Genomic DNA, 15,339 nt, shown 5'->3' with positions numbered 1-15,339 from the left:
ATAGGAGTAGTTAAAATCCAAGAGTGACAAAATCACAAAGCCAGAAAATAAATGGCAGAGCTGGGGTTTAAATGCAGATTTGTCTAAGTCCAGAACTTCTACTCAACCACTGCATTTTACTTTTTTTTTTTTTTAATTTTAATTTTATTTTTTAAAATCTTGATAGTGCTTATTAGGGATTAAATATCCCACTTGAAGACACTTTATCATGAAAGAATAGAGTAGATCAGGGCTAATCAAAGTGTGTCATGGATTAGTGTATTGGTCTATGGAGAGTTATGTTACCTGTCCACAATGAGGTAAGTACAAAAACTAAAAGTAAGCATTTTAAAACTTTTAAAACAATTTGACATTTACTGTGAGATTCAAGTGTGTGATCATTTTTCTTGCAATTCATTTTCTGGTAACAGCTTTATTAAAATATAATTCACATATTTAATTATACAACCTAGCAGTTTCTAGCATATTCACAGAGTTTTTGTACCCATCACCACAGTCAATTTTAGAATATTTTCATCACCCCAAAAGAAATCCTGTGCTCATTAACAGTCACTCCCCAGCTCCCCATTCCCCCCCCCCCCCATCTAGGCAACCACTAATCTACTTTCTGCTCTATAGATTTGCCAATTCTGAACATATCATATAAATAGAATCATAACACGTGGCCTTTTTTGTCTGGCTGTTTTTACTTTGCATAGTATTTTCAAGATTCAGCCATGTTGTAACATTAATCAGTACTTTATTCCCTTTCATTGCTGAGTAATAGCCCATTGCAGGGCTACACTACATTTATTCATTCATTCATCAGTCGATGGGCGTTTGGGTTGTTTCCACTTTTGGGCTATTAGGAATAATGCTGCCATGAACATTTTTTCATTTCTCTTGGGTATGTAACTAAGAGTGGAACTGCTGGGTCATATGGAAACTATGTTTAATCATTTGAGGGATTGCCAGGCTGTTTTCTAAATCGGCTCCACTGTTTAATATTCCGTCAGCCGAGTGCAGGTTCCAGGTTCTCCACATCCTTGCCCGTACATGTTATCATTTAGCTTTGTGATTATATCCATTACGGTGAGTGTAAGTGGTATCTCATTGAGGTTTTGATCTGCTTTTCTCTGGTGACTAATGATGTTGAGCATCTTTTCACGAGTTTATTGTTTGTTCCCTATTTGTATATCGTCATGTATATCTTCTTTGGAGAAATGTTTATTCAGAATTTTTATTGGGTTATTTATCTGTTATTGCATTGTAAGACCTTCTTTATGTGTTCTAGATACTAGACTCTTATCAGAGATATGATTTGCAAATATTTTTTCCATTTTGCTGAATTGTCTTTTCACTTTTTTGATGGTATCCTTTGAAGCACAAAAAACTTTTTAATTTTGATAAAGATAAAGAATAATTTATCTGTATTTTCTTTGGTTTGTGCTTTTGGTGTGATATTTAAGAAACTGTAATAAGCAAATGCATAGAGTCAGAATCTAGAATATAGGTTAACAGGATGGGGTGGGGGTAGGAAATAGAGTGTTAAGGCTTAAAATGTACAAAGTTTCTATTTGTTGTGATGGAAACATTTTGATGATGGTGGTGATGCTGGCACACATTGTGACTGTGATTAACAGCATTGAATTATATATTTGAATGTGGTTAAAAGTGGAAATTTGAGGTTGTATATATGTTAGAATGAAAATTAAAAAAAAAAAATCCATGGAACTGCACTGCACAGTGAACCCTAAGTTAAACCATGGACTGTAGATAATAGTACAGTTATGAAAATGCTTTCTTCAGTTGTAACAAATGTACCACACCAGTGCAAGGTGTTGATAATAGGGTGGTATATGGGAATCCTGTATTTTACATGTGATTCTTCCGTAAACCCACAATTTCTCTAACAAAAAAACAGAAAGAAACTATATAATTCACTTTTATTGTGCTTTACAGAATTTTTAATTCTGCAGTAAAGTGGAGGGAAAACCAGTTCTTCTCTGTAGGTGGTTTGAGAAGGATTTGAATAGGTTTCCTTGGAGATCTTAAGTTAGGAGTAGTTCCAGGGTAGAGGGCTCTTTTCTCTGTGCTTTCCTTCCATTTGCCGAAACCCTAGCCTGACCTACCTACCTCATGGGCTTCCTTTGGCTTAGCTTTGTAAGTGCAGGAGCCACAGCTTTATTGCTGTATCCACCTTAAATCTATCCATTATGAATGATTTGACATATTTCTGACAAATTAGAGCATAAAAGTCTCCTCTCCTCCACCCAGCCTCTTATATTTCTTTTGACCTCCTCCTTGTATACTATTTTTTTCTTTTTTTTCCTCCTAGTATATTATTATTTTTAATTTATTTCTCTCCCCTTCCTCCCCCCCCCCCCCCCCCCGTCTGCTCTCTGTGTCCATTTGCTGTGTGTTCTTCTGTGTCCACTTGTATTCTTGTCAGTGGCACAGGGAATCTGTGCCTCTTTTGTTGTGTCATCTTGCTGTGTCAGCTCTCCGTGTGTGCGGTGCCACTCCTGGGCAGACTGCACATTTTTCGTGTAGGGCGGCTCTCCTCATGGGGCGCACTCCTTGCATGTGGGGCTCCCCTGCCTGGGGGACACCCCTGCATGGCACGGCATTCCTTGTGCACATCAACACTGCCTGTGGGCCAGCTCACCACACGGGTCAGGAGGCCCTGGGTTAGAACCCTGGATCTCCCATGTGGTAGGCGGACGCTCTATCAGTTGAGCCAAATCCGCTTCCCCAAGTATATTACTGAAGTAAGAGTCCCTTGCTAGCTGTGATCGAGGATGTTCTTTGTACCATGGTAATAAAAGCCAGCTCTCTCCACTTGTTTTATGAAAGGAAGAAAACCACACAAAGATTCTAGAAGTGGTCTTTGTGGTTGTGGAGGTGGTGCTGTATTTCTGATTCAGCAAGAAGTAGTTTAGAGCATGCTGAAGGAGTGGGAGGCAGGAACAGATGAGGAAAGCCAGACACCCCGGATCCTGGAGAATGATTTAGAGAAGTGGTCCCCTCTTTGATGAGTTTGACGCTTATTAAAATAGCTGGCATTTACTATCTTCTGTGGCTCCTAGTTTACCAAGATTTAACTTTTTCCATGCCATTTGTCAGCAGGTTTCCAGCTGAAGAGAGAATAACAGGAAGCCTTTTATTTTTTTATTTTTTATTTTTGTCTTTATTAATTTTTTTAATATTACATTAAAAAAATACGAGGTTCCCATATACCCCCCACCCCCTTCACCCCACTCCTCCCCCCATAGCAACAATCTCCTCCATCATCATGAGACATTCACTGCATTTGGTGAATACATCTCTGAGCATTGTTGCACCTCATGGTCAGTGGTCCACGTCATAGCCCACACTCTCCCACAGTCCACCCAGTGGGCCATGGGAGGACATACAATGTCCGGTAATTGTCCCTGCAGCACCACCCAGGACAACTCCAAGTCCCGAAAATGCCTCCGCATCTCATCTCTTCCTCCCATTCCCCACACCAAGCAGCCACTATGGCCACTTTTTCCACACCAATACCACATTTTCTTCGATTACTAATCACAATAGTTCATGAATAGAATATCAGTAAGTCCACTCTAATCCATATTCTATTCCTCCATCCTGTGGACCTTGAATTGATTGTGTCCACGCCACATCTATGTCAAGAGGGGGCTTAGATTCCACATGGATGCTGGATGCAATCCTCCTGCTTTCAGTTGTAGGCACTCTTGGCTCTATGGTGTGGTGGTTGACCTTTTAATGTCTCTCTTAACAACCGTTGGGAATTTAAGGTTTAGCTTCTGGTTTTGGAACTGGTCGATTATCACTGGCTATACATCCTAACCTTTTGTCGCTCATTGGTTTGGTCATCTTTTGATCTAAAAGTTTTCTTTTATAATCTCCCCAACTTGCTTATTTTGCCTAAGGGGAAATAGTACTAGGTTCAAAAGGAAGGGCCAGATAATAACAAGAATCTTCCCTCTTTAAAATCTTTCCTATTATAAGATAATACAGATCTTGACTAAATGAGGGTTGTTTTTTGTTTTTTTTTTGTTTCATTTTCAGGAGGTGCCAGGGATTGAACTTGAGCCCTCATGCATGGGAAGCAGGTGCTCAACCACTTGAACTACATCTGCTTCCCCAGATACTTTCTTTTTTTAATGAAAATTTTTATTGAAATTCTTGAATCAATGAAAATCTTTTTTTAAATAGAATTTTCCAGCCCCCCTCCCCCCGATGGCTCCCTTGTGTGTCAGCTTGCTGAGTCTCCTTGTTGCGTCTGTACATCGTCTTTAGGAGGCACTGGGAACCAAACCCTGGACATTCCATGTGGGAGGCAGGCGTCCATCTACTTGAGTCACATCCACTCCTTCTCCCCTCCCCGCCAGATACCTTCTTAAGGAACAGATAAAAGAAAGGAGACACCCAAGAGAATTGAAAAAATATACATCTACATGAAAAACAGTACACAAATGTCCATAACAGCATTATTTAAAATAGTCAAAAAGCATGAACAGCCCAAATGGTCATCAACCGATGAGTGCATAAACAAAATGTGGTGCAGCCATTACATGGATATTGTTCTGCCATTAAAAGGAACGAAGGCCTGAAGCAACTGTCAAAACTAGGCGAAAGAAGCCAAAAACAAAAGGCCACGTGTTATATAATTCCTTTTATAATGAAATGTCCAGAATGGGCAAATAGAAAGTAAATTAATGATTGCCGGGGCTGGGAAGAGGGGGAATAGGGAGTGACTGCTACTGGATAGGGGATTTCTTCTGAGGTATTGAAAAAATTCTGAAATTGCAGTTGTGATGTTTGCACACCCCTGTTAAATAATATACTAAAAACCACAACTGTCTACTTTAAAGGGTTGAATTTTACGCTGTGTGAATTTTAAAGTGCTCTAATCAATGGTAACAAATGCTCACACCAGTGCACGGTTCTGGTGCTGAGGTGGTGCATGGGACTCCCCTAAGTGCTGCACGACTGTGCACTCACAGCTTCTCTAATCAAAAGATGACCACCGGCAGTTCCAGCCTAAGAGACGGGAGGGGTTGTGGATGGAAGATAGGTTTCTCTTCCTGGTTCCAAGTATCTGTCTGTTGCCTTGGATCCAGAAATTTGAATTCCATTACTGAATCTCATGCTGTTCTTTTTCTTTACACCTTCACAGCTCTGTCTTATGAGTTTTCTTTTCCAGAGGTTGGTAATGATTTTTTTTCTTTCCTGTTACTGTGAGTGTAGGTTCCTTAACATTTTATTTTGGAGAGAAGGAAAAAGCCTTCATTGAACATGCTATACTTAAAGGTGGTATGTTTTCTGTAATGGCCATTCAGCTACATCAGCCCAAATAGTTCATGTAACAATTGTGCTGATGTACCTTTTAGTGTAAACTTTTTTAAATTGAAAAAGTAGTAACCATACATAGTTTCAAAGATTCAGATAGTACAGAAGGGTTTTCAATGAAAAGTAAGTTTGTTTGGCCTTCATAGTTTCTTGAGTATCTTTCTAGAAATTTTCTGTGGGCATGCAAGTATGTATGAACGCAAAGCTCTGCTTCCCCCCCTTTTTAAAAACAAATCAATTTTATTGATACATATTAATAAAGCATACAGTTCATGCAAAGTGTACAGTCAGTGGTATTTGGTATAATCACAAAGTTGTACATTCATCATTTCAGTCATTATTAGAGCATTTTCATTATTTCAGTAATAATAAACAGACAAGAAAACTCCTCACCTCTCAATCTCTCTGTTTCCCCTGCTGTACACAGCTACTGTTTCTGGCTACTCTTGCACAATTATTTATTAAGCAGTTTTATTGAGATATATTCAAACACCTTATGATCTATCCAAAGTGTATAATCAGTGGCCTTTAGTATAGTCACTAGTATAATCAATCAATGTTATACAGCATCTCAAAAATTTTAGAACAATTTCGTTACTCCAAAGACTCCACACCCCTTAGCATTCCTTCACCAGCCCTTCTTAACCACTAATCTAATTTTATCTTTATGAATTGATTTATATTTTATTTACATTTTATATAAACAGAATCATACAATTTGTTGTGCTCTGTGTCTGGTCTCCTTCACTTAGTGTAATTTTTTTTGTCTGATATTAACATTTTGTGGTATTAACTTTTATTTGTTTGGCTTCCAGGAAAAATGGTCTTATAGGTGCAATTCTACCCATATTCATATTTCACATAATATATTTAGTTCATAATAGAGAAATCATATAGTATATGTACTTTTGTGTCTGGCTTGCCTCACTCAGCGTAATGTTCTCCAGGTTCATCCATGTTGTCATTTTTTCTTACCACAGCATAATATTCCATCGTGTGTATACGCCACAATTTGTTTATCCGTTCATCAGTTGATAGACCTCTGGGTTGTTTCCATCTTCTGGCAATAGTGAATAATGCTGCTGTGATCGTCACTGTGCAGATGTCTGTCCATGGCACTGCTCTCAGTGCTTCTGGTATATACCTAGCGACGGTATTGCCGGGCCCCATAGCAAGTCTATATTCAACTTCCTTAGGAACTGCCAGGCAGTCCTCCACAGCAGCTGCACCATTCCCGCCAACAGTGAATGAGCATTCCTGTCTCTCCACATCCTCACAATCATTTACAGTTTTTCGAGTTTTTTGTCTGTCTTACTTCCTTTAAAACGGGGGTTCTTAACAAGGGGTCTGTGAACTTGAATTGAAATTCAAAAAAACATTCTGTGGGGACATGTTGGTGTGATTTATTTATTAAATAATACACAGTATAGTGTGGCCTTAGTAAGAGGTACGTGGCTTTCACCGACTGGCAAAGGGGTCCGTGGAACAAAAAAGGTTAAGAACCCCGGGTTTAAAAGAACACATTCACTTTTGTGGAGACTGGATTGTTCAAAAAATTACTGTGATAAGTAATATTTATTTTACCTGTAAACCCAAGTATTATGTAGTGTTGCAGTGAGAATTTAAGTATGCACAGTATAGTTACAGCATATGTATTAATCATGGTTCTCCAGGGAAACAGAACAGGCGAGGTATCTGTAAACAGTATGAGATTGTATAGAATTTTCTCACGTGATCATAGGGATGCACAAGTCCAGATTCCACAGGGCAGGCTGCAAGCCAGGGGCGCCGACGAAGGTCCTTGACGAGTTCCCAGGAGACGGGCTGTCGCAAGTACAGACGGGGATTCTCTCTCTGAGAATGATGTCACGTCTCCTTTTAGAGCTTTCAACTGACAGTCTCCTCAGTTGATTGCAGATGTAACCAGCCATAAATACAATCAACTCACTGATGCCTGAAGTCCAGGAAATGCCCTGTAGTACAGTTGGCCCACTGCTTGCTTGACCAAAAAACTACGCACCATTACCTGGCCAACTTGACACATTAGCCTATCACAGCATATATAATGAAGTATGATAATTGACTATTATATTTAATCAGCTTTTCTTAGTCTTTAGAAAATGGATTAACTATATATAAGTTGCTTTGTTTGAATTGCATATACAATAAGAGACATACAATTGGTATGAATTGTAACTTGCTTTTCACTACAGTGGAACTTGTGTAAGTTAAATGTTTGCCAACTTTAGATAATATAATAAACAGGCTTTGGAAAAGAGACTCGTGTTTTAGATACATAAAAAGCAAAATATCACTTTACGTTTTTTTATATATTCTTTATTAGTTGATTTTACATTTTTTATTGAGTTTCAAGTCATTTAGTTTTTAATAAACCAGAAGGAAAACCATGGAATTAAAACAGACAAAATATAAAATGTTTCCTTGTATATTAAAGTTCCTATTACTTTAATGTACTGTAATATCTTATTTACTGATATTTATTCAAAGCCATTTTTTGCCTATGTTTTGAAGAATAGGAAATCAACGTTAAGTAAAACAATAATATGTTTTGCTCTATTAAAAAAACTTTTTGAAAACCTGTTTTGAGTTGCACAGATGCACAAAAACCTATCATCCTTATTTGAAATATGTGGCATTGTGGGTCCTCAATAGTTTTTTTGTTTGTTTGTTTGTTTTTTACTTAGCTGACTTTACTAATGTGGCAACAGTGTAGTAACTGGTATGCCAGAGTTTGAGAAAGTTGGTATTGTATTGATGCAGTTATTTCAAAGGTGATAGTATTTAAATGTGAAATGTTAACTAAAAATATGAACTAATCATGATTCAGATTCTTCAGGGGAAAAGTATCTTGCTTTCATTATATTTTAATTTTTCTTTGGTACCATTTAATTTATCCAGCAAATTTTCTTTGCTTTTCAGCTTGAATTACAAAATTACCTTTGAAACTTTTTCCTAATATAGTGTGTAGGTAATTCACATTTGAAGAATAATTCATCATCTGTGAATTAGTCTCTGATCAATAATAAAGGATAGGGGGTGGATGTGGCTCCAGCAGTTGAGCGCCTGCCTCCCACATGGGAGGTCCCGGGTTCAGTCCCTGGTGCCTCCTAAAAGCAAACAACAAGCAAACCCATGAAAAGAAACCAACTCAGGGGAGCCAGTGTGGCTCAGTGGTTGAGCTCTGGCTTCCCACATACAAGTCGGGGGTTCAATCCCTGATCCCAGTACAAAAAATAAAGAGAAAAATTAAAAGATGACCTGTGATATGGCACATAGGTTAAAAATACTTAGTGTATTATAAGTTTTTAGTGTAATGTAAAGGAACTAATTGCATGCAATAATTTATGTGTAAATTGATAGAATTATTTATAATAGATATTTTTGAATGCTTAACTTTCAAATCTCCACCAAAGTTATGCTTTCTAAAAATCTTGATGCATCTTTTCAGGAATTTATGCTTTTGTTCAAGTTGAATTTATCTCCTACCAGTGCTTCCACATTGATTCCTGTCTTATTATTTGATAATTAACCCTCACAGGACCATCTCATGGTTGACAGCCTTTAATAATATGCTATGTTTTAATGACATATAGTAGATGAGATTCTGTGGTATTACGAACTCTCTACCTCGTGTTCACTTAAATCAACCAAACCAAATGACTGAAAAAATTAAGTTTCCTATTCTTTCTTCTGCTGATATTTCAGGAATAGAAGGAGCAGTAGGCATTTGAGGAGATCAGTAGTTTTAGAACTATCGATGTACCAATTGACTATACCAGTGCTATTTATGAACATTCCTTACAGTTTGTAAATGTCAAAATATATTCTGAAAACAAGAGACTTTTTTTTTGTTTTTTTTTGAGGTACCAGGGCAGGGGATTAATCTGAGACCTGGTATGCGGGAAGGTGGCACTCAACCACTGAGTCATATCGGTCCCCCTGAGGTGTTTTTTTTCATTTGTTTGCTTTTTTTTTTTTAAGGAGGCACTAGGAACCAAACTTGGGACCTCCCATGTGGGAAGCAGGTGCTCAACCGCTTGAGCCACATCTGATCCCTTAACAGATTTTTAGATTAGAAATTTGTGTCACCTGAGATAAATTAGCATGGGGACAGCAGGGAGTTTTACGGGAGGTGGCAGAAAGCCCTTCCAGAATGCTATTATATAGTAATAAAAGTTATAGTTTCTCATCTATTGGAGTAGATTAGTTGCTCAGTCTTTTTAGGAGTTGAACTCTTTGAAATGGAGTCTCACTTCTTTTAGGATCTGAAGTTCCACTAAGTGATGAGGGCAGTTTACTCTTCATTTGCAGTGACATGCCATTGTTTGAGGAGCTCCTGAAGCCTTCTGCACGGCCGAAGGGTTCCGTGGAAGGTGGGACTGAGGACTGTTCTTCTTTACTTGTAAATTTGGGGATGATATAAAAGTTTCTGCTGAAAACATTGCATTCTCTAGTCTGCTCCTTGTATCTAATGGGTTTTCTCACTTGCATGGTCCTGTGGACTGCAGGTGTCTCCCTAGGATTGCTCTGCCAGGGTTCAGGGCTGGTGGCGCCTTCTCCAGGCAGTGGTGCCTGCGCCGTGGACAGTGGGCTCTGAGCATCCTGCCTGCTTATGCTCGGTGAAGGTGAGCGCGCAGTAGGCCTAGGCGGTGTACATGTCCTACTGTGCTCACGTGTGCGTGTTAGCAACAAAAAGTTTTGAAAAGGAATTAAGATGAAAGTAGAAACAGACGTCTTCCTGCTTGTTAGGCTGGTGTCCATGCCCCACTCTGAGACCCGCTAGGGTCTTTCCATAAGGATGGGGAGGTGTTTTCTACCAGAATTAGAGATAATAAGCAGGTGCTTGTTAAGGAAGCTAAATATGTTTCTAATCCTATTTGGCTTATGATTGATTTTGTTACCAAAATTAAAAAAGGAAAATAGCAGTAAAAGCCTAAAGGCAGAATAGAGGCAATAATTTTAAAAGTTTGGTAGTCTTAGAGCTTTGTATTAAGGTGTGTGCATATATTTGCGGTTTTTTTGAGGGTGTGGCGAGAGGCACGGGACCGTATCGTGGGTTTCCCCGGCCGGTACCACGCGTGGGACCTCCCTCACCAGTCCTGGCTCTACAACTCCAACTACTCGTGTGAGCTGTCCATGGTGCTGACAGGCGCCGCCTTCTTTCACAAGGTACGAGCAGGCTTGGGACCAGGGTAAGTCCATTCCACCTAGAAGTAAGTTACTTCTGTTGTGAAAGATGGTGATCAAATGCTTTAGAGGAACTCTGGAGTAAAATGTCAGGATGAGAGAATGCATGGGGGCAATCAGGAAAATCAGTTTATCTTTCTGGGCATTGGCACTCCCTTGGTAAAGTTGGGGCACTGGGTTAAAAGACCTCTAAAAAACTTCTGCTTCCAAGATTGCCGTCCCCAGCGCAGCCTGTTTGGCACGAGGCTGAACCCGGCAGTCTTCTCACTGGCCTTACGACGTTACTCCTGGCAGCACTGCGAGCCTCTGTCTGCTGTGGCTCTAAAAGTTCTGTTTGAACCTTAGAGCCTGTCTTAGTCAGCTAAAGGGGTGCTGGAGCAAAATACCAGAAGCCTGCTGGCTTTTATAAAGGATATTTACTTGGGGTAGGAGCTTACAGATACCGTAAAGCACAAGGTACTTCCCTCACCAAAGTCTATTTCCAATGTTGGAGCACGATGGCTGCCGACGCCTGCCAGGGCTCAGGCTTCCTGGGCTCCTCCCTTCCCAGGGCTTGCTCCTCTCTGGGCTCAGCTCCTCTGTTTTCTCCACAAGGTCAGCTGTAGACTATGAAGCTCTCTAGGCTTTGCCTCTCTCCACAAGGCCAGCTGTAGACATCAGGTAACCAGCTGTGTGTCTCTCTCCGGTGCTTGGCTGTTCTGTTCCTCTCTCTTGCTTCCTGGGGCTCCAGCTCTAAACTCCAAACTCCCTTCTCTGCTGTGCAGTTTCTCTGTGAGGCCCCACCCACCAAGGGGGCAGGGACTCAACGTCCTACTGAGGTGGCCCAATCAAAGCCTCAATTGTTACTTAATCAAGTAAAAGAAAAACCTCTGAATTCAGTGCACTCTAATGTGCCCAAAGGAAAAGACCAGTTTACAAACATAATCCAATATTTATTTTTGGAATTCATCAATAATATCAAACTGCTTCAGAGCGCCTGAGTTTCACCATGCCTCACATTCTGGTTTTCACTGACTGTCCAAGAATGCCCACCCCTGCGGTCATTATACCCTCTCGTCCTGCTGTCTGAATCCTATCCTCCTTGCTCCTGACCTAACTGCCCTCTTCGCTGTGCTGTTCTGTTGAGCAGCCACTAGTCATATGTGGCTTGGAGCCTTTGAAACGTGACCGCCCAGAGTTGAGATGTGCTGTGAGTGTAACGTGCGTGCTAGGATTTGAAAACCTAGCATGAGAGAAAGAATTAAAATGTTTCATTAATACTTTTTATGTGGTTAAATATTGAAATGAGTTGAATGAAATGTATTACTCGTTAGTTGCATTGTTTCTTCTCGCCTTCATGTACGCTGGCTGCTGGAAGGTTTACCCTGAGAGGGAGAGGCTTGCCTTCTGCTGTGCAGTGCTGCTCTAGACTTGCCTTCCGCGTCCTTCCTGGGCTCGGAGAGAACTGCAGCACCACACCCTCTGCCCCACAGACGCCTCCTCGTCTCGGTGACTGAGGACACTGAGCTCTTCTCTGAGGACAGGCTAATCATTCAACAAATTTGTACTTTGGACAGAAAAAGTGTAGAGAACCGTGTTCACTGCTGACCAGTGACACTTCTAGACAATTACTTCTCGGCTATCGTATTAAAAACTCGTTGAGGCTTCTGCCACCGGGTCGTGGTATCACCTGCCGCCTTGTGCTCACTTCCTCGCAGTCACCGGAACCGTGTGCCTGACTCAGGTCCTCTGGCTCCTCTCCACATCCTTCACCCACCTGGGCAACTCCGTACCCTCAGGCAAACGCGTCCACCTCGCTGTCTTCCACCTAATTGCTGCACTGTCTCAGGGTTCTGGCCTGTGTCTCTGCTGTTCTGACTGCATATCGCCCTACGCATCCCCTCAAACTTCAAGGTTTTGTGACATTTATTAGCACCTGTATTGAATTTCTGTATTTCAACATTAACCTTTTTCCTGAGATCTGTCCTCATGTATTTAGTTGTTTTTTTTTTAAAGATTTATTTTTTATTTATTTCTCTCCCCTTCTACCCCGCAGTTGTCTGCTCTCTCTGTCCATTCGCTGTGTGTTCTTCTGTGACTGCTTCTATCCTTATCAGTGGCACCAGGAATCTGTGTTTCTTTTTGTTGCATCATCTTGTGTCAGCTCTCTGTGTGTGCGGCGCCATTCTTGGGCAGGCTGCAGTTTCCTTTGCTCTGGGCAGCTTTCCTTGCGCGTGGGGCTCCCCTACACGGGGGACACCCCTGTGTGGCAAGGCCCTCCTTGCACGCATCAGCACTGCGTGTGGGCCAGCTCCACACGGGTCAAGGAGGCCCGGGGTTTGAACTGCAGACTTCCCATGTGGTAGGCGGACGCCCTATCCATTGGGCCAAGTCCGCTTCCCCATCATGTATTTGTTTTAGGACATGTCCTGTGTATCCCTCAAGTACTTCAAATTCAAGTTCCCCCCCAAAAGTTCATCATACTCCCTCAGCTCCCTCAAATCTTTTTTCTCATTTGTTTCATGTCTCATTTGGTGGCATCTTCCAGGTCACCTCAGATAAAACTTTGAAAGTCATCTTTGACCTTTCCTTTTTTTCCCCTTACCCTCTGTTTTATTTTCCCGGATGTTTAAACAGATTCCATATAGTGGGTTCATTTAAACAGTGGGAATTTATTGGTGCTCAGTTTTGGGGCTAGCAGAAGTCCAAAATTGAGGTGTCATCAAGGCGACACTTTCTCCCCAAGGCTCTGGCCTCCTGGGGCTGGCTCCAGCCGTTGAGCGCGGGCTCTTCTGTCACGTGGCGGCGCACGTGGCAGCGTCTTCCCTCTGTTCTGAGCTCTGTGACGTCCACTTGTGGCTTCTGCCCGCTGCTTTGTCCTGTGTCCAGGTTCCTTTGCTTGTGAGGACTCAGCCATCCTGGATCAGTGCTCTCCCTCATCCGGTTTGGGCCACCCTGAGCTAATAACGTCTTCAGAGGGCCCAGCTACAAATAGGGCCACACGCACGCAACCAGGGGGTTGGGTCGGAAGCCTTTTGTGGGGGACATCGATCACCACAAACTGCCTCCATCATCACATTCTGATTATTTTATCACCAAAAAATTCCTTCAATCTGTTCTTCTCTGTTGTAATAGGCCTGTATCACTGAGCATGGGACATTTTGATGCAACTACTTTGAAATAGCCATTTTGACCCAGTCATTAAATTTTCAGCTTTTTTTTTTTTTTTTCATTTTAAAAATCGTGTGAGGGGGTAAGCGGCTGTGGCTCAATCAGCTGGGCCCCGGCTGCCATGTGGGAGGCCCTGGGTTCACGTCCCGGGCCGCCTCGTGAAGGCAGGCTCGCCTGTGCCCTGCGGAGCGCTGGCGCTGCAAGATGATGCAACAAAGGGAGACAAGCGACACAGGAAAACGTGCAGTGATTGGACAGAGAGAACAGACAGCAAAACAAGCCGCAAGGCGGGGCGGGATAAATAAATAGATATTTAAAAACAAAAGAGTTGTGTGAGGGAGCCCCTGGGGCTCAGTGGCTGAGCAGTCAGCTTCTCACGTACAAGGTCCTGGTCTTAATCCCTGGCCCTGGGCCTAAAAAAAATACGTGAAGCCAGCATGTAGACCTTATTCCCCAGCCTCACCCTAGCACTCATCTTCTAAATTTGGAATGCGTTTTTATTGGGTTGGGAATTGCAAATAGGATGAAAGGGCTAGAGTATTAGACAGCAACTAGCTGAGAAACCATCTCCACTGTGGGTTTTATTTTCTTACTTGCTCATCTTAGAGCCACTGATTTTTTTTTTTTTTAAGATTTATTTTTATTTATTTCTCTCCCCCCACCCCAATTGTCTGTTCTCTGTGTCCATTTGCTGTGTGTTCTTTTTGTCTGCTTTTGTTGTCAGCGGCATGGGAATCTGTGTCTCTTTTTGTTGCATCATCTTGCTGTGTCAGCTCTCCGTGTGTGCGGTGCCATTCCTGGGCAGGCTGCACTTTCTTTTGCACTGGGCAGCTCTCCTTACGGGGCACACTCCTTGCGCGTGGGGCTCCCCTATGTGGGGACGTCCTTGCGTGGCACGGCACTCCCTGCGTGCGTCAGCACTGTGCATGGGCCAGGTCCACACGGGTCACGGAGGCCTGGGGTTTGAACCGCGGACCTCCCATGTGGTAGACGCATGTCCTAACCACTGGGCCAAGTCCGCTTCCCGAGCCACTGATTTTAACATTGTTTACTCATACCTTGAGAATTTACTTGTCTTCTGAATGGTCTGCCTTCTTGAATTCTCCAATTGCTCTTTAAAATTTACAACAGGTTCCCTTGCAAATAATTAATCTACTTAATAAAACTTTGTAATTTTTCTACTCGGAAATCTAGAGCAGAGGTTACCAACTAGCAGCTTACAGACTGCTTGACCCCAGAGTATGCCCAGCAGTCAACTTTTAAAAATCTGGAAGATTTACAAGAAGATTTGGACCTGAAAAAATTTGAAGATCAGGGTCGTACTGGGCAGTGTTCCTATGGTACCAACTAGCTGAAGCTGAGTAGCCACTCCCCTTTACATGCCCCACCACTCATTTTTCTTATACCCATTTTTTTAAAACACCACTTATTTGCCTTTTGCTTGGCCCTTGGAAACAATTAAGTTGGTAATCCATAATGTAGAGCAGTCAAGGTTTGATCATAAGTACCTAATCAAGGAAGGTATTTAACATATGAGCCTTGCGAGTATATGTATAAGTTATATACAGACATGCCTCAGAGAGATTGCGGGTTTGGTTCCAGGCCAACACAATAAAGCAAGTCATGAATATTCTGGTTTCCCAG

The 15,339-nt window shown here is 41.8% G+C and overlaps 1 protein-coding gene across 6 annotated transcripts in view; it reads left to right on the top strand.

Moving 5' to 3' along the window:
- EXTL3 (exostosin like glycosyltransferase 3) overlaps nt 1-15,339 on the top strand; it is a 79,360-nt gene that overhangs the window by 42,496 nt on the left and 21,525 nt on the right. For 5 of the 6 annotated variants that reach the window (XM_058288071.2, XM_058288073.2, XM_058288075.2 and 2 more), the window contains one exon: nt 10,383-10,527. The exons of the other annotated variant lie outside the window; for it this stretch is intronic. In XM_058288071.2, coding sequence (XP_058144054.1) covers nt 10,383-10,527 — 145 coding nt within the window. The remainder of the gene's footprint in view (nt 1-10,382; nt 10,528-15,339) is intronic. 6 annotated transcript variants of the gene reach the window in all.

Source organism: Dasypus novemcinctus, chromosome 25 (genome assembly GCF_030445035.2).
Source record: "Dasypus novemcinctus isolate mDasNov1 chromosome 25, mDasNov1.1.hap2, whole genome shotgun sequence".
Taxonomy (NCBI): domain Eukaryota; kingdom Metazoa; phylum Chordata; class Mammalia; order Cingulata; family Dasypodidae; genus Dasypus; species Dasypus novemcinctus.
The sequence above is the reverse complement of the archived record's forward strand: the minus strand, read 5'-3'. Positions and strand labels throughout refer to the sequence as shown.